The sequence below is a fragment of the Thermobia domestica genome, chromosome 15, assembly GCF_964235325.1.
Source record: "Thermobia domestica chromosome 15, izTheDome1.hap1.1, whole genome shotgun sequence".
In the NCBI taxonomy this organism is placed as follows: Eukaryota; Metazoa; Arthropoda; class Insecta; order Zygentoma; family Lepismatidae; genus Thermobia; species Thermobia domestica.
Window position 1 is genome coordinate 11,909,761 of NC_137468.1, and position 25,224 is coordinate 11,934,984.

A 25,224-nucleotide genomic window follows, 5' to 3' on the forward strand; every position below is an offset into this window, starting at 1 on the left:
AATTATTAAAGAATTGCAATTAATCGGCCTCAGCCCGGCCCGACCTGAAGAGAAATCAGTGTCGGCTCGCCCAAGCCCGGCCCGGCCCAAAGAAATAACAAGAGTCGGCCCGCCCAAGCCCGGCCCGTGCAGGTCTCTACCCTGTACACAGATATACTGTGTTTGTATATTAAAATGGGCAATTTTGAATCAAGTTATCGCCGTCTTATTTATTTATTAATGTAAATTTGTATATTTATTTCCTTTGTAAATCTCTAAATAGCTAGTAAATTTTATATGCTATTGTGTTAATTCAATTTACAATACAAGTAATATTGATTTACGTCTTATAGAATTGTCCCGCATTCGTGGTCTTCCGCGAGAACAAGTAGAAGAAGAGTTCCAGGCTCTAAACAGCGCTAACAAGTTGGCGATGCAGGCTGAAGGATGGACAGCTGGAAAGATTTTGCGCTCGTCTGAACTTCGTCTACCTCTGATGCTTGTGTGCGCCCTACAAGCTGGTCAACAATTTAGTGGAATTAATGCGGTAAGTTTAGTTGCTTCATACCACACATTATTAGTACTATTGGAGTAGAATTTGATTTTGGTCAGGAAAAATGTATTTAAAAAAAGTACCGTAAGAGGGTACGCGAAAGTTCAACAATAAACCAGAACAATATTATATCATTTTGTCCCTACTGTTTTGAATAGATCTCTTAATCGTGAAAAACTGATCAGTTGTATCTTATGGTACCTTATCATCTAGCTTTACAGCTCTCTGTGAGCTTGGATTTCTCTACAACACTCCTTTCTTCTCCATAATTGGATTCTTATCTTTCTGAAAGCATCCTAAACATCATCCACTGTAATTTTGGTCCTCTTTCCTTCGTGAAGTAAACCTTCTGCCCCATAATTTCTTTTCAGCATCCTACTATTTTTCATCCGCATTACATGTCCTAACCAACTAAGTGTTTTTGCTCTTGTAAATCGTATTTTTCTCTCTCTATTCTAATATTTCAATAATTTCACCATTATTCTTTAGTCTTCAATTATCTCTTTCTTTTTTTCGTATATTCTTCTAATTATGCTTCTTTTACACTTTCTTAGTTTTTCTTCTTCTCAATATCCATGTTTCAATACTATATGTCACCACTAATCTAAGGAGAGCATTCTGTATTTTCATTTTTGTTTTTCCTATTAACGAGTATATATTTACAAGTAAGTAGTATGTTCGAAAAAAGTATGTGTGCGTCACAGTTAGGGAAAGACCGAGAGTTCATAGAATCCCCTACTTGACAGTGTATTTATTTGCTTATTGTAATGTTCTACACGTGTTCCCAACACTACGTTCTAGCTGCAAACAACTTTAGACAACTACGAAGAAAACGTCAACGATCGTCAAGTGACGATGGTTAATGAAGTCAGCGACATTTCTGGATAAAAGAAGCCAGGACACCGCAGAAAGCATTAGTCTTCACTGATTGATCATCACCTTCACTGTCTAGAACGCTTAGTCTCCGAGAGCTCCTTTATCCTTACCACTCTCTAGGACACCTGCTCTCTTGAGATTTATCCTCCTCTCTAGGACGCCGTGTCTCCGAGAGCTCCTTTATCCTTACCTTTCTAGGACGCCTGCTCTCTTGAGATTTATCCTCCTCTCTAGGACGCCGTGTCTCCGAGAGCTTCTTTATCCTTACCTTTCTAGGACGTCTGGTCTTTGAGAGCTTTTTATCCTTACCACTCTCTAGGACACCTGCTCGCTTGAGATTTATCCTTCTCTCTAGGACGCCTAGTATCCGAGAGCTCCTTTATCCTTACCACTCTCTAGGACGCCTGGTCTCTGAGACGTCGTTTATCCTTGCCATTCTTAGGATGTATGATTTCTGAGAGGTACCTAAACACGTTCCTTGGCCACAAGAGCCTTGGGTCGATCCTGTCAGCCTAAGACTCTCGGTCTTTTGGGTTTCTACAAACTCACCAACAAACCACTAAATATATAAGAGGAACTTAATATTTGAACAGTAATTAGTTATGAATGTACACTCATATCCAAAATTGTTGTCGCATGTCATAAATATGTCGTTGTGGGAATATAATTTGATAACAAATTCGCCCGGTATTTCTTATAATGTTAGTATGCGTATAATCGACAAAGACATGTATGTGGCAACTTTCATGTCAAAAGAGCAGTAAATAAGAACAATAAAACGAAAATAAAACTTTCTTATCCATTTAGCAACATTTTATTTTACTCATTCTAATTTTCATATTTATAATTCTGTTCCTATGAAATTTACCACAAATATACATTTCCCGATTATACACATAGTATCAGTATTAAAAGTACCCTGCAAAATAATTATCAAATTATATTCTTACAAGAAAACAGTTATAGATATGCGACAATCATTTTGGACATGAGTGTACATAAAAGGTGATTAAGAAAGTCCAAAAAAATTCCTTTTCCCCTTTTTAACTCTGCCGTAAAAAGACAGAATAAATAATCTTTTCCATCAGAATAAAAACTATTAATTAGTATTGGCTACGAATGATTTACTGTTTAGCCCCATAAAAATTAGTTTTTTCTGAAAAATTATGCATGAGAATTTGACATGAAGCATGCCATGTTGTTCAGTTTGATGTCATCTATTGATCGATGTATGTCTTTTACTTTGAACAATATTATATTTACAGTTACACAAAAAGTTTAAGTTGATCATAAGTTTGGTCTATACTCATATTAAATATACTTCGTACTGTTATCTTGGTGGTTTCATAATGAAGATAGATTTCAACATCAATTTCATCCCAATAAGCTATGACATGGGTTTCTTACAGCATTAACTTGTAGACTTACAATTTTTTTTTCTACATTTACTCGAAAACGAGCAGTGAGATTTTTCACTCACACATATTATATTGTTTATCTCAATTACATATTTTAAGTCTTAATTTGATTTTTTGTTTCATCCTTGTGTTTTACATAATGCATAGTGTAATCAGTTTTGAATCTATTACGAATTACTGTATCATGTTTTAATAAGTAATTAACTTATTTCTAATAGCGTTTTCGTATAGAATGCGTTTCCGGGGTTTCCATATACACTGTAGAAAAATTACCGGGATCTGAACACCCCTTTGAGCAAGATATTATGAAAAAAATTATATATATATATATATATATATATATATATATATATATATATATATATATATATATATATATATATATATATATATATATATATATATATATATATATATATATATATACACAAAACCACAGAGTTCCCTCATGGCTAAATGGTAAGCATGCACGCCTTCAGCGTGGGGATCCGTGTAGGCCTACCTCTTATATAGCCTCGCTGGTGAAAGAGATTCCAAAATCAAAATTAAATGTACAAAAATCACGCTTGTGCTGAATGAGTATGAGATGGAGTGCTTTAACTACCGCCTCTTGTGAGAAATTTTGTGTGTTCCACTGTCATGAATAAATGGATGACCATATATGTATCAATTTTCCCAAATGGACAAATTATGTATTATCTATATGATTAAAAGCATGTTAATACAGGTAAAACTGCAATATCTCCCTCTTTCTTTCCACACTACTTACCAGTCCTAGTTCTGGGTTGATCGGTTAGGTTTCTCAAACAGCAGGAGTGAGGCTACAAATATTATTAAGTATATATCTTGGCCTAATTGAAACGTAAAACTAGCAAAGAGTAAAACGGCATAGTCGAATCTATGTCGCACTCAGTGTTGTAAGACTCGTTAAAGAATGAAAGTATACGATGAATAATATGCCAAATTAACTACAGTAAATTATGTGGGTATCAATGATAATTTTTAAATTACAGGTATTCTACTATTCAGTTCCAATCTTCCAAAGCGCTGGTTTGAGCGAGGAGTACAGCCAGTACGCAAGCATCGGTGCTGGTGGTATCAACTTCCTGGTCGCTGTTTTAGTTATTCCTCTCGTGAACTGCTGTGGGCGAAAGAAGTTGGCTCTACTGAGCTGTGGGACAGCATCTATCTGCCTAATTATGCTTACAATAGCAATCACTTACATCGTAAGTATTCTTTCTTTTCTTTCTTTTTTTTTCTTTTTTCTTTCTTTCTTTTCCTGTTCTTTTTTTCTTTCTTTTTCTTTTCTTTTTTTCTTTCTTTCTTTATTGATTGATTGATTAGTACACCGTCAACAGAAGAAAAGGACATTTTTCAATCATAGAAGGTATAATACTAAATTGAATATTAGTACATTAAAGGAATACTTCAATTATCGCGGTTGTTGTTGCCACGAAAATTACAGCAATGATCGAATCTGAGATAACTGGGATAAGTGATAATTGACAAAGGTTTTTCAAATCTATCTATGAAACTATTAATTAATCCTCCATTAGTAAAAAAAAATGCCCACGCTTGAATAAATTTCTAATTGCGCATATTACACTGATTTGAGAATGCTGAATCTAATGAAAATATTTTTTACACAAAAATAGCTAGGAATAAATTTGCTTAGTGAAATTAGCATCGCGCTCAATGTTTATAAGGCTCAATACAACATGAAAAGGTATGTATGAATAATACTGCAGGAAGTTATACGTTTTCTATGTAGTGGAAACACTCCAGCAGACGTCAATCTTGGAATGTTCAGATGTCCACTCATGTTCCAACAACCGAATATCCTGCGAGATTAGTCTGAGATATTTCTGTTCTCTGCGAGATAATAACATAACTTTTGATATTGACCCGTGATAAGTACATGATATTGAAATTATAGGGAAATCTTATGAATATTTCCATTAGTCTTAAGGAGCCTTATGCAGAGTCGTTTTGAAGTATGATTAGCGCCATACTAAAGGCCTGACTGCAGGAAACATATGTTAGTCGAATTTCTATAGTATGGCACTAATCACGCGTCAGAATGACTCTGCATAAGGCCCTAGGTGTCTATTGTGACACGCACATCTCATTCAAACCCAATGGAATTGCTATGAATATTTCCATTATCCTTAAAATTTCTACTGTAATAGGCACATCCCATTGAAATCCAAGGGAATTCCTATGAATATTTCCATTATTCTTAAAATTTCTATTGTGACAGGGACATCTCATTGAAATCTAAGGAAAATTCTGTGGATATTTCAATTATCCCTAAAGTTTCTACTGCGAACCTTAATATTCACGGGACAACTATGAAATACGATGTCCCTTGGACATGTACTAATTGGAATAATAAAGAATCCTGTTTATAAATTACGTAGGTTTTTTTTAGGATTTTGAGTTTGATGAAAGCCTGACATAAAATTTTAATCTAATTTCTCTTTGAGTACATGGTAATGCATAATCGGATAAATTTCCTTTAAATATCCGTTCATATATAAGATTTTGGATTGATTTCCCGTGGGTTAACGTTGGTGTATAAACTTAATTTACCTTTTGTGTTTATTGATATGAACTATTTGGAATAAGCTTCTCATAAGTACATGATGATAAAATGTCTGTAGTACTGTGTTTTATTTAATATTTAGGTATATTTTATTTAGAAAAATATAAGCATTCATTATGTGTTTATATTACTTTTTCAGAACGAGTTCAGTTGGATGCCCTACTTCTCAATTGTGTGTGTTCTATCGTACGTTTTAACCTACGGACTTGGATTGGGCCCAATTCCCTACTTCATAGGATCAGGTACGTTATCATATAATATTCTTAAAGTATTTACCACTGGAATTAGTTTAAAAGATTCTCGTTTGGATATATTCAGCTAGAAGATTCTGAGTAATTAAATTCTTGGAAATAAGAACAGTTGTTATACCTCTAAATGACTAAATATCATAGATTTCTTGCTCATACCAACTCTTTAAAATGATACGATAGATGTTAAGTGGTAAATTTACAAGTTGAAACTCTTAACTTGCATTCGTTAAATCCGAAGCATAGAACCACGTAATAGCCCCAGGATCGTAGCAGATTATTAGTGTATAAAGTAGTATTGTAGTCATGTATTAATACTCTAGATAAAATGTAATATTGGGTATGACGTAAAGTAGACGAAAAACATTTAAAGTTATTAGTATTTGCAGCCTTTTATTTTGCACAAGGTGTTTCAAAACAACACCGACAATGTTTGGGAAGGATCTTGACACCAAAATAAGACAAAAGATAAAGACCAACCTGGGTGCAGAAATCAGTCATTTCGGAGTTATAGGCTGTCGAAAACGTGAAAAAAAATAACTTTAAAGGTCTATAGTTCCAATATTACGGGACCTACCATAGTCGAGTCAAGACTTCACTGAGAAACAAATGTGTGTGCTATCCAAAAGTACTTTTTAGAATTCTGCGGTACTCACACAACAATTTTTATGGAGAGAGTTTGGATACGGGCATATAATTTGAAGTACTCCTCCATTACCTCTCTAAAAATTGTCGCGGAATTACCACAGGATTCTGAAACATGAATATTCGAAAAGGGCACATACCAGTTCCCAAGTGAAGTCTTGACCCGACTACGGTAGGTCCCATAGTATTTGAACTATGGATCTTTAAAGTTCATTTTTTTTTCCTGTTTTCGGTAGCCTATAACTCCGAAATGATGGATTTCTGCACCCAGGCTGGTCTATTTTTTTTTTCTTATCTTGGTGTCAGGAATCACCTCCCAAATATTGTCGGTGTTGTGAAACACCCTATATATATATAATATAAAGTTTTCCGTAATAACTACATTCAAATTGTTGAGCAGTTTTTGTTCCTGTAATGTAATGTTAGTACTCGATTGTTTTTAATTTTACCTTGCTTTACATTTTTCTTTCTTTCTGTTTTTGCACAGAATTGTTTGAACTTGGACCAAGACCCCTAGCAATGTCTTTCGGAAGTATGGCTAACTGGGGAGGAAATTTCATCATTGGAATGACATTTCCTACTTTACAAGCTCTGATTGGCCAGTTCTCTTTCTTAATATTTGCTTTCACCACTTTACTCTTGTTCATTTTCCTCTACCAGTACTTCCCTGAAACCAAAGGAAGAAATCCTTCAGATGTAGCTGAAATGCTTCGTCACGGTTTGCGTAGCAAAATCCGAGCATTCCCATTGGCTAATGATGGATCTAGCGACACTCCATCTACCAGCGAAGAAGATTACGAGGAGATACCAGAAAAGCATCTAGAAATTTTCGTCCAAGATAGTCTACCTGTTATTCCAGAACTGCAGAACCTTAGTAACATCTCCGAAGGATTAAGCGCCCTCCCTGTAATTCCAGAAGCTCAGCCATTAGTTTGCGACACAAACAATACAACTCAACACCTAAGTCCTACTCAGGGTCATGATAGACTAGCTGACTGTAATATTGTACCAGACCACAGAAGATCCAGTGCACCTCTAAACATTATCCCATCAAGACACAGCCATTCAACACTCTTCCCCGTCTCTAGCTCACATGATATGTCCTATCACCAATCGGAATATTCCTCAAGTTTTCCTTCCTCAAAAAGAAGCTCGATGTTTGAAAGAACTGATTCGTTTAAGGATGGCGCGAAAGCGTGCATAGTAACTGTTAATTCCTCAGGTAATCTCACGAATTCCACGCAAGAAACAATCACGGCAACGTTACCTCAAGAAGAGGTGGGCGTTCCATTAGAATTTCAGTGCGCGTCAAATGTGTGAAAAAAACTGAGCAATGATGCATTATAATTGGACAAACTATGATGCTGATTTCCGTCATGTAAACTCACCGGAAAAGATTGTGTTAATATAACTCATATTCTGGTGCGTTTCAGTTACATTTATTTTTAAAATAATATAACTTTTATTTTAGAATGACTTTAACAAATCTTTGGTCTTGATGCTGCATCTTATAATTTCACATTATAAACTGAAGCTCACTCGAATATGTAAGTTTCATTTATATTACTTTACTAGCCAGTATTTTGGTATTTTAAATTTCTTATATGAAAATAATGAAATATCTACGAATCTGCTAACCACAGGAAAATGACATAGAGACGACACAGGCTTATCTGCATAAAGAGTTATACACAAATACACTTCTTCTCGAAAACAGTTTGTGTATTTTTCTTCAGAAAGCGAGATCAGAAAATTGGCGAACGGTATTTGTCTACCGTTAAAGAAAGTGATGCGAATACAGATTTTGAATATTGCAGACGGCTAGTGAGTTAAATTATTTTTTAAGCTATTGCAGTGGCGTGACCAGAAATTTAGCTGGGATTGGGGTGCTACAAGTTCAAAAGCGAGAGAGCAGTTTATTTTGTTTTTCATGTATGTATTTTCCCATCTCGTGTCATTTATTAAATATTTCTTAAACTTCTCTTCCCCGACTTTTATGATAAGTGCACCGAGGATAAGATGTTCAAATTTGCTATAAAAACTACAAATCTATCTCAAGATTTTTCAATACAGAGATTTTGTTAATTCAAATCAAAATATACGAGACCTTATTTATTATGGTAATAGATTAATACATTACATGTTACTGTCAGAAGTTTTTTTTTTTTAATTGTATATGTATATATTGCTCAATTTATTAAATACCAGTTTGCTTCCAGGAAATAAAAGTTTATTTAAACCGTCTCTGAAAAAGGCCTGGTGATGCCACTGCGCTATTTGTCTTATTATAAACTAAAAGTATTTTGATTTTGCTTAAAGGGCTTCCCGAAACTTAGTTTCCGACATGATACGTAGAGTAAAATGCTCAAAACAATAGGAGGATGAGATAGTTGCAATAAAATGAAAGTTTTAAGAATCATATTTGCAGTATACTCTCATTTCCCCTTTTTTTCCGATTTGAAATATATTAAAAATTATTTATTGGAGAAACAGTACTCCATCGATAAATTTAACGAACTGATCTCAAAACTGTGTTAATGAATAATTAATCTCGTAACAGAGTATCGTGTTTCTATTTCAGATATTTATTCAACTGAAATAGTTTACGAATCCGTTACGCAGCATAATTACAAATATAGTTGGAAGAAGAGTTGTCATAAGATGATTTAAAAAAAAAAAAAGTTTACAATTTATACACTTCTTGGGGCATGTATATTGAACAAAGTTTTAAAATGTATTTATGAAGAAGTGTCGAGTTTTATATTTACGTGTGTAAGTAAGTGAACGGTAACTATAACGATTTAGCACATACATTATATAGCAAGACTCTGTGATAATACCAACTTCTACCATAGTTCAGTGTGTTACATGTTACAAGTGCTTAGTGTATGACTTAGCTTTTACTTCAGCATAATTAAATAAAGCAAAGCAAAATCTTAAGTCATATGCAAAATATAAATGTGGCCTCGATCTGTGGTATACACTTTTAATGACATGTAGCAACTTGTAACTGTGATTGGAATATTTCATGATATTATGCCAGTATTTCCTTCTGTGAAGGCAAAATTTGAAAATAAATAAATATATTTCTGACGTTGAAGTTATATTCAAGCACAATTTTGAAACAGTATTTTTTTTTTTTTTTGTTTGTTTGTTTATTTTACTTAGGTTAATATTTTGTAATTTGTAATTTACACATAACATTTTTAAAAGTAATTACGTTTTACGATTTAGTTTTACGTGAGAAGCGAAATATATAAGCAACCAAACACTGGAAATTAATTTGTTTATAAGAAAAAAAAGTGATCGAATCAAATTTGCTATGAATATGTTTATAAGCAGGTGTGTTAACGTTAATTATCAAATTAAGCTGTTAAAACAAAGTGTGAATTATCAATTTAATTAGCCAAGGACAGTAATAATCACATAAAATTAGTAAGAATCAAGAACATTCTGAACAGAGAAAGAGATATTTAACTTATTAACAATACCAGTTTGCATTTGTGTTATTTATTTTCAATTACCTTTCTGTCTAAAATTTCCGTGTTGTTCCGTATGATATTTGATATAAATTATATATCGTACAAATTATGAAACTGCAGTGTAAATGCAGTCCGTATCTTTTAATAATAACGTTTGTTTGTTTTAACTTTTCTGTGAAATCCGCCTTTGTAAATTTTTTTGGCACTTACGTTTCTGTAAAATCAATCTTAGTTTGTAAATTTTTTTGGCACCATACCACAGGGTGTGACATCGTAGTATAGTTGTTAGAGCGTTGGACTCACATTCGTGTGGATCCGGGTTCGATTCCCAATTTTCGGTGCCCACCCAGCGTCGTGAGGCAAACTGGGGAGTCACATGAGTAAAAGATGTGACTGTCACTAGATCTAAATTGTTACGGATAGGGCGTTGCAGCGCACTGACCACATGATCGCCTATAAACTGGACGTTGTTCAGGCGGACGCTAGCGAATGGCGCTGGAGCAAGCTTAGACCCACGAACTAGGCTGTTACCCCAAGTGTTTTTTTGCACCACACCACTTGTATTTGGATTTTTTACTTTTCTTTCTTCGTGTTATCATTTAACATGTCACTAGAAGTAAATACTTTTATTGTCACAACTTAAACGGAGGATATCTTACGTCTTCATTAGACATGAGTCTGATAATTTGAGTGGCGGAATTCAATTGCTATTTCCGATGATAATTCGCACTTTGGCTAAATTATAATTTTATTGAGTAGGATTACTAATTATTTGATAATTATTTTATTCTGTGTAAGATTGAGAGTGAGTGAGTGTGTGCAGCTAGTGTGTATGCATTTTTAAGCTACACCTAATTGTGTATGTATATATTTTTATATAAAGACAAACTGAAAAGAACTGCAGAGAGGGTTATACTAGTGGTAAATATGCCATGTGTACAAACACGTTTTATTTCACTGTTATCTAGCTGAGTGTAAATGCAAACAGATAACAAACAACATTCAGTACACATCAAATGTTAACCTCGAATATTAACACTATCGAGAAATATCGACAATTTGAACGATATTTAAATAGAAAATGGACTACTATTATTAGGAAGAATAATGATTTTTGCAATACATGAATATATAACATTCATTGTAATGTATGTTTGCGTATGGTGATTATAATACTACGCTTTTATTATAAAAATTGCGGCAGAGATATTTACTAGCATTCTCACAAGCCAAATGAAAGATACTTATATAAATATCATGCGAAAAATATGACATTTTTTCTTTATTTAAATAAGAAAAGACAAATAGACAATGTGTATCATACACATCCTTGTGTGAATTTCAGTCAAGAATAAATGCAAATTTTCTAGAAGCGTGTGCTCGGATTCCATTGAACTTTTGAAATTTGTCAGATCATACGTATAAAAAAAATGTTGTTCTCGTATATACGATATACATATATAATACAATATGCATATGTATTTGTGTGTGTGTTTGTGTATACGTGAATCAAATCAAGATAGAATAGATAAAAAAACATAATTTAAGTATCTATTCTCAGCCACAAGACCTAGATAGAATAGCGCTGCTGCAAAAGCTATTTAATCTAGAAATGTCTCTCGATTTCTAGAGCATACGCTCTCTCTGTATGTTATATTCTTTTGAAGAGCATATAATGGACACTTCTAGAATATATCATGACAGAAAACAAGTAAATAAAAACTACTACATATGCTAACAAAACAATAAAATTATTTTGTGTGCGCATGTAGTTTTGTGTATTTATTCCGAAGCTGTTTTCTGTATATGCAATATTAAAAATGTACATTATTATTATTATTATCATTATCATTATGAATTAATGTAAGTTTTTGTGGGTATGCATATTACTATACATATGTGTGTATATATATCTATTATATTCTAATGATACTAATTGTAAAATCTCATTTCTGTACTAATCATAAGGAACTTTTACTTTACGACAAACAATGAGTAGTTAATCGTTAAAAATAAAAATGCAGATGCAGATATTTTTTCTGTAGTAAGCTTTTTATTTTTAGAATGTTTAGAAGTTTGTAATTGCAGCGCTCAATACTTATATTTTTGGTATGTGTTTGTTCACATGGATAATGATATTGTGTGAATATTATGCATGAATGTATCTAATGGTGTACAAGTATGTACTGTATGATGTATTATTATTTTTTTTAAGCATTTAATCTAGAGAGTGTTTAAATGATTTTGGTCTATTGACTATTGTGCAGTTCTATTTCTGTTTTTTGTAGCAATAAAATTACAAATTTTCATCTTATTGTTTCACTTTAATGAATAAATAAACATCTCCCCATCATTAGTTTAAGAATTGTAAATAATTTGATCTAGAATACGCATTGAACAACTGCAACGTTTATTTTAAAATAATAATTGTGTGTCAGTGTTACCAACTAACTGAACATATTGGTTCCATCAGACACTGTTTTTACTGTTAGTTGGCAAAACTGTCACACTTTTATTTTAAAATAAACATTAGTTTGTTCACTGATTTGTTTTCTAGTTCAAATTATTTAAAATAGCAAAGCTAATATGAACCAGTTACTTATTGTAAATAACAGTGGTGTATTTACGATTTTGTTTCGGGGGGAACTTGCTAATTTTATTACTGAAAATGTGAAAATTCCGCAAGATATTTGATTTACTTTAAAATAGTAAATAAAATTTCGGGGCGGGCTTAAGTCTAGAAGATCTCGCCACTGGTCAAAAATAAAGATGACCTAAAGTTTATTAATTATACAAAGAATACAAAGTAAAATCGTACCTAAAATTTTCGAACTTACCGTTTGAAAGTGTAGTGCTCACGCGTATGATTACTTCTGACGGTAGACAGATTTTTTTTTAAAAAAATAAAAGATGCACAATTATGATTACATTCTACTTCTTAAATAAGAACTATCTGAACCTGCGCTCTCTACATAGCGCATCATTCACATATGAGCATGAATCGCCTTGACATTCCTCACAACATCTGTACATGTTCCTTTCCAGACACAAATGAAGGAAGTCTTGATAAAAATCGGCAACGGGTATTATAAAGGGAAATCTTTCGATTATTAATTTTGAATATCTAGCACCGTTTCCGGTTGAAGTTTATAATTCATGTATGATCAGTGAATGGAGTGCCCTTGGAAACTATGCGAACTATACTTCGGCCCCATTCCCGCCCCCTCTGACGGAGGAAACCCTCCCTTTGCTTAGGGGAAAGAAGTGAATGACCTCAGCCGTGTTGCCAATTTGTCATTCAGTCGTTTGGTCTTGACGAGTGAAGATCGTAGGCTACTTCTCGAATGGGTAACAAGACAGAGCACAGCGAAGTCCGTGAAATAATTCATTGTGGCAGCGCTTCCGCATCTAACAATTGAAAGATCTCGACCCCAGCAACTTGTCTCTCCTCTTTCGAGGGAGATATGGAAAAACACACATGGACAGCAGCATCAACAGGGGACACTTCAAATAGAAAGGCTCTAGTAAAAAAGTTTCTTCCTCCACTCCTGATGCTCAGTCACCAGTGAAGGGGAACGGGCGATTTTTACAAATTTTAATATATTTTATCCTCATATTGAATTTGGACCCCTCCTGAAAGAAATTCCTGAGTACGTGACCGTCTTCGACATATTCCTGTTGTCTACAGATCGCATCTTGCTGTTGTTACCAACCGCAGAAGCAGCCATGAGTCCACATATTTGGCAAAATTAACCTGTACAAGAGGTAGCACCACTATCGTGAGTGGTAGTGGTGCAGAATTTGTCTGTACAAGCAGAATTGATCTAGATGAAGTTAATGTAAGGTTCATCTGAGAGAACTTTTCCGTTTTACATTCACTGAAATCTATTGCACCAAGTGTGTTCTAAAGAAAATGATATATTCTGGAGTGCGTTTTCCTAAAGACACCCAAGGAAAGCACGGACTGATTCTCTTTCATTTTACCCTTTCAGCAGATACCCTCACAATTGTGAATGCTACTTTCAGTTGTCAAAAACTGCCAATCAAAGGATTTTAGTACACAAATTAGCCACAAGCACATTTGTGAGTGTCTGAATGACGAGCTGTCAGATACTGAATAGGCATCTGTTGAGTATATTGGAAATCACAACGTTTATAGATAATACGTTCTGCACTCACAATTGTGAGCGTATCTGCTGAAAGGGTTAAGCGGAATGAATGAGGTACAGTAAGTGATTTCGTCACTTCCGTTCTCAGCCTAATTGCAAAAATCTAAAACTCCGATTTTCGGTTTCAAATAATACGTCTGCTAGTAAAGACATGCAATATAGAGATGCCAAACAAGAATTTTAACAGGAACTATACAAATCTAAAATAAGAAGTTGGGCAACTTATGTGAATTTCCAATTTATAATTGATGCTTGCGGAACTCGCTACAAAATTGCCATGGAAAAAACAAAATCAGCAAACGTAATATCAACATTACAAGAAGATGGTACACAGACAACAGATTGGAAAGTATCAATAGAATTATCAATGGTAGAACTCCTTTCAGACGATACTTTAACAGATAATGAGATACAAGAGAAACAGAAGAAAAATGTAAGAAAAGAACAGAAATGAAAGTAGAATAAGACAGATTGCAGAACAGGAGATTGGGGATATTATATCAAAGTTGAACAAGAAAAAACTATCGAGGCCTAGATGGAATAAGAATAGAAGCATAACAGAAACTAAAAGAGTAATTAACATCGGTATTAACTAAGTTTTGAAACGAATGCTTAAGACAGCATAGAGTACCGGAAAATGGATTAGAGGATGATGAGATGAGGATGAAGTGCAGTAGACGTCACAACACAAGGTATTTGGTTAATTCGACAAATGCTGATTATCTTCTGATCCAATACTACTCTGGATCGCGATGAAGATAGTGGGAGGCCTGTTGAGGCAGTAGGACTACTGTGCAGTAGATGGGAAAATGTAAGGTGAATCGAGATGAGTGATCAAATCGGCAACGAGAGGAAGATCAATGCTGTCAGGGGGCAGTGAGTAATGATAAAGTGAGAAAAGCAGAGACAACGGTGTATGGCAAAGGAGTTCAGGTTTCGGGAAGGTGGCGTCGGCGTGCATGGTGTCAAAAAGTAAGGGGTGGTGTGTCTGGAAGCGTTGAGAAATATAGCGTAGGCGGAGTGTTTCAAGGTGGTATAGAATATATGGAAACTGAGTACGGTCATACAGATCCTGGCTAGGGCTGGGAGGATGGATACGAAAAGCAAGTCGGAGTGCGTGGCGTTCTAGAATTTGGAGGCGTTTATAGAAAGAAGAGGGAGCATCGATCAAGCTGTAAAGCCGTAGGTAAGGACTGGTCGGAGGACAGATTTGTACGTATTAAGAAGCGTGACAGCAGAAAGACCCCAGGTAGTGCCTGTAAGGCGGCGAAGAAGGTTAAGGCGTGAGTAAGCCTTGGCACAGATGTACTTGAGGTATGGAGTCCATTTAAAATGTTGGTCGAAAGTGATGCTCAAATAAGTGACTCTTTTGCTGATGGTGACAGAAGTATGGGATATACGGAGATGGAGATTGGTAGGATTACGATGAACACGGGAGCTGTTTCCAGGCGGTAAGAAGATAATCGCTTGCGTTTTAGCGGCATTGATGGTAAGACGCCACTTCTGACACCAAGAAAGAAAGGAATCTATGGCAGGTTGAAGAGAATGATTAATGCGTTGGATCGTATTTCCTGTGGCTAAAAAAGCAGTGTCGTCAGCATATTGGAAGAGGGTAACGTTCGGGGGAAGTGTGGGAAAGTCTGCGACATATAGAAGGTAGAGCAGAGGGGATAGAGCTGATCCTTAGGGGACTCCGGAATAAAGGAAGATAGGATGGGAAAGGTGATTATTAATTGATATATAGCTGAGTCTGCATGAGAGAAATTGATAGATCAGGCGAATATAACAGTGCGGCAGGTGAAAGGAGTAAAGTTTATAAAGGAGGCCAAGATGTCAGACTTTATCAAAAGCTTTCTCCAGGTCAAGTAAGATAAGGCAGGAAGGTTTGGATGTGTTAAACTGATTAGTGATGAAAGTAGTAAGGCGGAGGAGTTGATCGGAGATGCTAAAGGAAGGACGAAAACCTGCTTGGTGGAGAGGTAGTAAATTATATGCTGAAAGATGTGTGTGAAGGCGAGTGACGAGGATACGTTCGAGAATCTTGCTAAACACAAGGGTAATTTGGATAGGGCGGTATGAAGAGACAGATTGTGGGGGTTTGCCAGGTTTGAGAAACATTAAGGTAATAGAAGTTTTCCAAGCCAGTGCGAAGAATGAAAGTAAAAATGGTGGAGAGAATGTAAAGCAATACATAGGGACCTTCCTTGATGTGGCGGTAGGTGATTTTGTCTATCCCAGGCGCGGTGTTCTTTCGGGAGATGGTATTCTGGATATCAGGAACAGTGATAGGAGCTGTAAATGGATTGTAGAGAGGTAATAGATGATTGGAGTGAGGTTGAAGATCGGGTGATGAAAGATCTAAAGTGTCCGTGGGATGTCGGCGAAATACTGGATCTCGTGCAGAAGGAGTGAATATACCTGGAGGTATGCGGCAAAAGCGTTGGCTTTTGCAGTATCGTCGGAAAGAGGAAGTGCATCATCTAGAAGTGGATAGGTAGTATGTGTGGTTTTGGCGGTATGTTGATGGAAACGCTTCCAGAACTTGGTGAGGTGGGAATTGTCAGAGAGAAAATTGCAAGTTTTATTCCAATTTCGGCGTTTGTAAGCTACTAGATAATTATGGACAGTACGTTGGTATTGACGATGGAGCCTAAGGGATTCAGGATTGCCAGTACGGGTGAAATCACGATAGTGTTGTCTAGAACGCCTGATTAAAGGAAGGTATTAAGGCGGAAGGGGCGGTTTGTGTGCATGAAAGTTAGACTGAGGTATGTATTTCGTAGATGCAAGGTGAACAGTCGGTAGTCGGGGGCGGAACAGTTTCAAGAGCTGTATTGATGTGGGAGCGGTGACTAACCCAATCGGCCTTGTTGAAACGAGGGGTGGTGCGAGCGGGAAGAGACTGATAATTGACAGGAGAGCGTTGCAGGAGTAGCGACAGTTTAATGGAAACATGATCACTTCCAAGCTGATATAATACCGAGATCGTGCAACGAGGAGAGAGATTGGCTGATCTTATCATTACATCAGGTGTGGTATTACTGACGGGGCGAGTTGGTATCGGAAGAGTATGAATAGACCCAAAAGTATGAGTGGTAATATAAGTTCGAAAATCCTGCTATTGTTGGGCTGAGCGGCTATGAAAGTAGATATCGGCCATAACAATGAAAGAGCGGAAATTTACAGAGATGAAGTGAAAAAAGTCGTGCGGAATGGGATGGTCAGGGCGAACATAGAGAGTGGCGACAGTGACAGATATATGTCGAAAATAGAGAATGAGATGTTCAGGGAGATTGGGAACAGCGAAAATATGTTATCGAAAGGGAATGCTGGGAGGAAAGCCAATAACAACCCCGCCATTTGCTCGGCGTGCTGGGAGTGCATTATCATGGCAAACTATCTGATAGCCAGAGATGCGGGGATGGAGACGTGGAGTCAGATAAGTTTCGTTGAGGAGAAACTACTAACATGTTCTTCTCTGAGCAGTTGCTCAAAGAGAGGTTGGTGTTGGTACAAGGAACGAATATTCAAAAATATAAAGTTAAATTCCATGATGAAGTCAAGGAAAAAATTTAGTTTCTGGTGGGAATACGTAAAATGGTTACACTGCTGTCTGGAGCATATCAGAGTGAAAATATACAGTTTGACCAGAATAGGTTGCTTGAATGTCGACGTTAAGGATGGCTTTGGCTGTTTGTTGAACCTGTTGTAAGATGTGATGTCGAAGGAAAGGGTGGATATTTTGAAGTGTAACAGTAATGAAAGACAGGAATTGATTAATAGTGATCGATTGATACACAGATGATGACAGAGAAACAGTAGTATCTTGAGTTCCGTGAGGACGCAGAGGAACAACAAGTTTTGGCTTGAAAGGTTCGGCTGTGGGTCTGGCTTTGCATTTGTAGCTGTATGTTGGATGTTCATGAGAACCACAGGTACTACAGAGTGGAGGTTGCTGAAGATTCGTGTAGATTTTGGTAATATGAGGTCCGGAGCAGAAACCACACTTAGGTGTATTCGGGCATTGAGAAGTATGGTGCGAGTTGTATGCTTGATAGGTTTCACATCTGACAGGTACGGGTGCCGGAAATTTAGAGGGTTCAACCCCGTGTCGTTTTCGATAAATATAGGTCCCGTGTGAGAGAAGATTGTCAATAGTTATAGAGGAATTTGTAAGCACACGGACCATGTAGGTGTTTCCAGAAGGATTTTTGATGCGGATGCTGCAATCTCGTCATCTGTGTTCCGCTGCAATCTCGTCATCTGTGTAGTCAGATGGAACTCCTCGAATGACAACAGAGATTGCTGGCGAACGTCGAGGTGGTGTTGGTTGTTTGGTGCGAGAGGGAGCCAGCTTAGAAAGATTTGCATTTCTGCCAAAGATCTCATATGAGTGCGTGTTAAGAAGTGAAGTAGCCAGATTGGAATCAGGAAACTTAATGATGATTCCCTTACGGGTCGAGACGATTTGGGTGATCTGTGAACGAGGAACGTACTTTGTGAGACGAAGGTAAAGCTGCTTGAGATCTTGATATTTTGGGTCGTAATTGGTAAGTAAGAATGAAGTAATTGCTGGAGCTGTAGATTACTGACGGTAGGTCGATTTTGCGAACTAGGTAGTGATCGAAAGTCTGTATCCATGTTGAAGTGACCAGAAGTAGATGTAGATGATTCACTGAGTGTGTGATGACGTTTAGCTCGTGGTGAGTGCGACTGGAGGTCCTCTGTAAAATGAAGCGATCGTGAACGTTCAGGACTTGCTTTAGTACGGTGTTCCTTTCTTTTATCCACATTAGTGGATACAACAGAAGTGCCGGGATCAACAGAGGTTCGTCCTGTAGAAGACATAGCGAGTGATAGTACAAACACAAAGATGATACAACGAATATAGGTACCAGGTGGTAAGTTGAAGACCACCCATTCGGATAGTGGTCTAAGGTGAGGAAATGCCCCAGTCTAAACGTGTCGCAACGAGCTACCCTTGGCTGAGATAAGTCTGATAACTGTTGCTTACCGAATATCTGACGAGCAAGTACCAGGATCGGGGACAAAAAACAGCCGTGCTGACGTTTGGTACGTCACAGCTGATGTAGTCGATATCGCTACCGACCTGAAAAATGGATATAGTAGGAACATCTGTAAAGAAATATGAAATCGGAATATTTGCACATGTGAGTGGCACGTTTGATAAATTATGTTACCCAGCATTATTAAATAGCATGCAGGGTTGTTTTGTTTAAAACAAAATATTTAAAACAAATGATTAAAACTTGTTTTAAACAATTAATTTTGTTTAAAACAAATTTTGTATACATTTTAAACATTTTGTTTTAAACACATGTATTTTTAAGACTTGTTTTAAACATATTTTTATTTTTATTTTATTTTATTTTAGTTTTGTAAAACAGTCTGGCAGAGAAAAAGAATTGTCAAAAGTGCTTCCCATTCAGAAGACTATTTTCTTCCCATGTGAACGTTTTGATTTTTAGTGGCTACAGCAAGTCAATGTGGTGATGTACAATTTATTTTGTCTCTTTTTTCCCCTCATTTTCAACGTATATTGTATTGTTTAAATGCTTCTCAGTTAACTTGCGAGAAAGTGTCGTAGTCGAAGGTTGGACTACTTGTAGAACCGATATTAAAAAATAAAATAATTATCATGGAAACGATTTTTTGTGTTCTATTAAGAAAACAAACAAAAGGTTCTTTGCTATAAGAAAGAAATGGTTGGTTTAATTCAAAGAATGAAGAATCACTATGAAAAATGAAATGCTATGAAAACACTGGAAACCCAAATAAATGGTAAAAGTGTTGATCTGAAAATTGCTTCTGATGATTCTACCACCAGTGATGTGGTTGAGATGCAACTGAAAAATTCAGGTAAGAATTAATTTTGTATCAACATCTTTTCCATTTTCATTTCTTTTTCATTTAAGAAAATTTTATTTCATCCCTGTTCCCCACCTGTTCTAAATTTTCTTAAAAAAAAACTTTATACCTTGGCATGGCTTGTATAAAGAGACCAGCGAGCAAGCTCAACGTATGGCAGTCGCCCGCGTAACTATCCATTAAAGCGTGTTACACCAGTGCCGAACGCCAGTGTCTGGGACAGTTTGATCTCAATTTGTTCGTCTGTCTGTATGTATGCACCACGCTACAGGGCACAACTTTCGGTCTTTTAACATTAAATTTTGAGGGTAGAGGCACGAGACGTCGGAATTTGCTGTGTAGATTTTGACTGCGATCAGACGTAAAATTTCATAATTAGTGGTTCGGATCCCATTTTAAACAAAAAGCTCTGTCTCATATAGCCTTGCTGCTGATGCAAGACTGTAATCAATCAAACTAAACAAACTAATTTTATGATTTTCGAACAAACTTAGGTTGCAGGATAAATTTGGCTCCAACTCAATTTTTATAAAATATTTTTAGATATAGGGCGTTCAGAGCACAAGGGATTCAAGTCCATTTTCAGAAAAGGTTCACTTTTGCTTAGCAAACATAGTATCTTCGTTGCCAAAGGTACGAAATAAATGAAACAAAAATCACGTGAAAGGTATGGACTAGAGTTTCATAGGACAACCGCTAGACAAGGACATTAATGGAATGAGGGAGGAGGGCCAATTTCTCTCTCCTTGCTCATAAATTTAAGATATTAACATTAAATTGTGTACACTACAGCGTGGAAATGATTAACAAGTCAAATTCCGAATGCCATAGTCAATGATGCATAATTACATTAAATAAATGTAGGGTGCGTCCAAAACAATACACCGATGGAAAAGTCATATTTTCAAAACCACAAATCCGAGATGAAAGAAAGAAAAACAAGATGCGATCTAGAATTTTATATAATTGATGTTAGAGAGGGGCGTTCGTTTAGAGGTCATCTGCCCCTTACCCTGAATTTCAAATTTTGGCGGCAGTAATACAGATTTAGAAACCTTTTGCTGAGCAAAGTTCAACATAAAATATTTGAAGTCCTTACATCTAATAAATACATATTTTGATCAGTTATAATCCATTTCAATTGGTCGTAAGGAGCTATAGGCTTATATTGCTCTCTTGTATATTTTTTGGCCCAAGGATTCCAAAGGTGGCTCTACTTTTGAGTTTCAGGCATGCTTAAAATTCTGGAAATTGGGCCTAAGCAACTTTCCAGTTTTAATCATCTGTATGTTCTCCGCATTTGTCCGATGTAAGGATCTCAAGCTTGTTCTGTTAAACTTTGCTTATCAAAAGATTTCTAAAACTGCCTTACTGCCCTCAAAATCTGAAATTCTGAGTGGAGATGAGGGCGATAGCCCTCCTGTCCCACTGACGCCCCTGTCTAGCGGCTGTCATATGAAACTCCCACGCCCTTTCGCATGGTTTTAGTTACATTTGTTTTGGACTCTTGACTGCGAAGATATTACGTTTTGAAGTAGAATTCATTTGCTGAGCAAATCTGAACTTTATTGAAAATGGATTTGGATCCATTGTGTTCTCAACGCCCCGAACTATTACTTTCCTTCAATGAATTATTGACTTTAAAAAAAAAAACAATTACAGCTCACAGATGACGAGAAGAACCCTAAAACAGGGGAAGCGGGGAAAGGTCAACGACACGGTCAAGTCCATTTTCGGTTTTTGAGGTGTGGTCTATACTTAGATGTCGTCTGCTACTCCGGGTAGTTATCTGTGTGCTATTCCGTGGTGTCATTTGAAACCCCCGTGCGAAAAGTGGGCGAATCCATACCTACGTCACACTACTTCTGCTAGGGTTCTTCTCGTCATCTGTGAGCTGTACATAGGCTTGCAGAAAATATGCTAAAGTTAGTACAACATGAAGTGTGCTTCAAACATTACTTTCGAAAATTTATTTTTCAAAAATAATTTTATTAGTAACATTGTTTTGAAATAGTAATAGTAGTTTAAAATAATTTTATTAGTAAAAATTTTGCAACATAAATCTCACCTGTCTCTACGAAATGGTAACTTAGCTCCTAAAGGCATAACTAGAAAACTTTCAGAAGCGGTAACTCCGAAAAACTTGCTTTAGGGCAAAAAAAGCCGCACAACCGTATTTCTGGTGACACTCAAGCCTTAAAACATGTAACATAATTCCCTTTGCATTTGAAATTTCGAATACCAATCAAAGATGTCCACCATGATGCTTGATAGCACCATCTGATGTGTCAGACCACTTCCAAGTTTCCTCATTCTCTCTCAACCTGTTCACAATACACAAAGATGGTGAGGACTTTTGTTTTGCCTTGTATATTGATAGATTGTGTGAAATTTCTATAGTAGATTGATTTTAAAATCTACCTGAAAAGCTTATTACAGCCAAGAAAATACTTACGAGTGTCACTGGCAAGAGAGTGTAATAAAAGGGGGTCGTGATATGAAATAAGTTGAGAATTACTGATCTACACTCAAATATTGTGTACCCAACACTGTGTAGTCTTAATAAGAATAAAATAAATGAAAATGTCGGTTGCAAAAGCAAAAAAAAAAGTCTTCATAAATACGTTAATACAAGATTTTGAAATATGTTTAAAATCATGTTTTAAACTGTTCAAAATGTTTTAAAACATGTTTTTACGTGTGTTTTAAACATGTTTAAAACATTTTGAACACTTTTTCCTGTTTTAAACACATGTTTTGTTATTTTTCAAAACAAACTGTAGTTTTTCCAACCCTGATAGCATGACACAACAAAATTTCCCAGAATAATTATATTATACATTAGTTGCAAAAACAGGAAAGTAACAATATTAAGGCACGAGGAAAATGTACAGAAAATAACAACAAAAGGATGTCCTCAAGGATCAGTATATGGTCCAGCATTCTGGGATATAGTTGTGGAACCATGTTTTCAAGAATCCATTCCAGAAATTAAGGCTGTCTTCACACTAGAATCTTGTGATCCGTGCACATGAGCCGCTCGTGTGAAGGCTTTGAATACTTCTGAGCCACTCAAACGATCGTGATACCAAATGGCAGCCATGCTAGCGTCAGATGAAGCTGCAACTTTAACCTTGGCGATAAATTGAAATAAAAAAGGAAAAGAAGGAATGGAACAATGTGGATTCATCCTATAAATCGATCAAAACTGGAAGAATGTTTACTTTAAGTCTGTTTCCTAAACAGAGAGAAAATGAAAGAAAATTTTTCAATTACTTCAGAATGTCTTCTATATCTTCGTTTGACGAACTGCATAATAGTAAAAAGTGTGCATTTCATCAGAGTAATACCAAATTAAAAAAAGAAGAAGATAAAATATATGTACATTTTTCTCTATTCCAACTGAGTTCATGCTCACGTGTGAAGGGTTCTCATAAGACTGCGTGTTTTCTTCGCTGCTATTGTCCGTTTACTGTAGCATGGCGCTGTGTTTTCATACAAAAACTGGCTAGCGAATCTTAGCAGTCCTTCCCCTTCTTTCCCCTTATCGCAGTGGTAACAGTGGCACTAACTCATCAACTTTAGCACTAGTAGGGTTTGGTATTTGCAAGTTGCGTAAATTTCGAAACAGTTTACCTCTTCTCTAATCAGGGCCCGTAACTTGTGTGGGGCAGGGGAGGGGCAACTGCCCCCAAGGGAGGTTCCTCGCCGTTCGGAGGGGCCCATTTTGAGGCAAAATTTTCTTAATCCATATACGAAACGAACATGAAATTATAAATGAAGCATCAAACTGTTTCACTACATTACATAAAGCAGCGCACAAAAGGTAAATAAAACAAAAGTGAGTCGTGGGCCCCACTTCAGTAAAAAACGTCTACTATTAGGGACTCTAGAAATAACATTTATTAGTATGGTTTTGAGATTTGTCAATATTGCCCCCTGTCATGTATGGAAGGGGCCCAGAGGCGTAAGTAACGGCCCCGCAAACGTTGCCGTGAGGGAGGGCCACAGGCTCCGGAGGACATAAATAGTAAGAGAAAGATAGAAAGAGGAGGGTCTTAGAATGAGAAAAAACTTTTCTAGGAGGCCCAAATACACGTATTAATGCTTGCCCCCCAGAAAAAATCTATGTTACGGCGCTTTCTCTAATGTGAATTTATTGGTACAGTTCTGCTAATAGTTAACTATATCAGGTTGGTCTCTTTAAACCTTGGGTCGTGGAGAGAAACAATCTTACAGGAGGATAGTATTCAGATTTTAAGGAGGTGAGGAAAAGAGAGCGAGGATGAGAAAAATGAGAAGAAAGAAAGAAAGAGAATGAAAGAATCACTTCTACATTTACTTCATAATGAATTTAAACCCATATAAACGAAAAAGAGATATCGGATTCCACCACCATAATATTTGTGGAAGTGTTGGCAACATTCTGGCATAATATATTTCCCGCCAATTCTGGGGCCTCAGTGTTTGGCCCAATTCTGGCCTTACGGCAGTGGCGGATCCAGGGGACGATCAGGATCCCCCGGAGAGGAAACTTTCTTATTTTATATATTTAAATAAAACACATCCCAGAGTTTGGAGCTTAGCTCTAACGTAAGTAGCAGTACTAAAACACACCGCCCTCCCCAGAAGTCCGTCCTGAATCCGCCCCTGCCTTACAGAAGCTATCGTCTAGGCCAGCGTTTCCCAACCTTTTTCAACTTGCGGCACACTGCGGGTGTAACTTGAATTCTCGCAGCACACTCATAGATATTATTATTTGTAAATTTAAAATACCGTGGTATTTTTTTTCTGTGATTAATGATCTTTCTTACAGAGAAGAAAGCTCGATGACTGGTTTTCTTCCCGTGGTTAGTCATTAAGCTTACTTTTCATTCTAATTTAAAAATAGAAAACAATTCAATGAAATGTTGGACTCAGGTTTGCAAAACTACGCTTTCTTTTCGAAAACCGTATCCAACCTTTCACTAAGAAGATAGATCACTAAATAACGACCGAACAAACAAATCTCTTTTACTTTTAAAACACAAATGTAGGTAATTTGTATGCATGTTTGCTTTGTCGAAAGTATTGAATGATATTTTAAAATTTCAAGTTACGAAATAGTGTGCAACAATAAAGGAGCAACAATAGCCACAACAATGATAACAAATACTTTTTTCAACATAAAAATTGTACACAAGAGTAACACGGTATTAAACTTAAAATTGTAGATTCATAGTAGAGGTTCATAGTAATGTGAAATACAAATATACATTTTCCCTTATGTCTTGCAATTTGATTTCTATAGAATTAATAATTTTGTTTCGATTTCCCCGCGGCACACCAGCGGCCCATTCACGGCACACCAGTGTGCCGCG

General features: G+C 36.3%; 1 protein-coding gene across 2 annotated transcripts in view; it reads left to right on the top strand.

Moving 5' to 3' along the window:
• The window catches only part of LOC145672073 (solute carrier family 2, facilitated glucose transporter member 1-like), a 131,389-nt gene extending 119,274 nt beyond the window's left edge, over positions 1-12,115 (top strand). For both annotated transcript variants that reach the window (XM_081741315.1, XM_081741316.1), the window contains exons 7-10: positions 333-526; positions 3,840-4,052; positions 5,571-5,673; positions 6,812-12,115. In XM_081741315.1, coding sequence (XP_081597441.1) covers positions 333-526; positions 3,840-4,052; positions 5,571-5,673; positions 6,812-7,644 — 1,343 coding nt within the window. In that variant the 3' untranslated portion in view covers positions 7,645-12,115. The remainder of the gene's footprint in view (positions 1-332; positions 527-3,839; positions 4,053-5,570; positions 5,674-6,811) is intronic.
• The last annotated feature ends 13,109 nt before the right edge of the window (positions 12,116-25,224 follow it).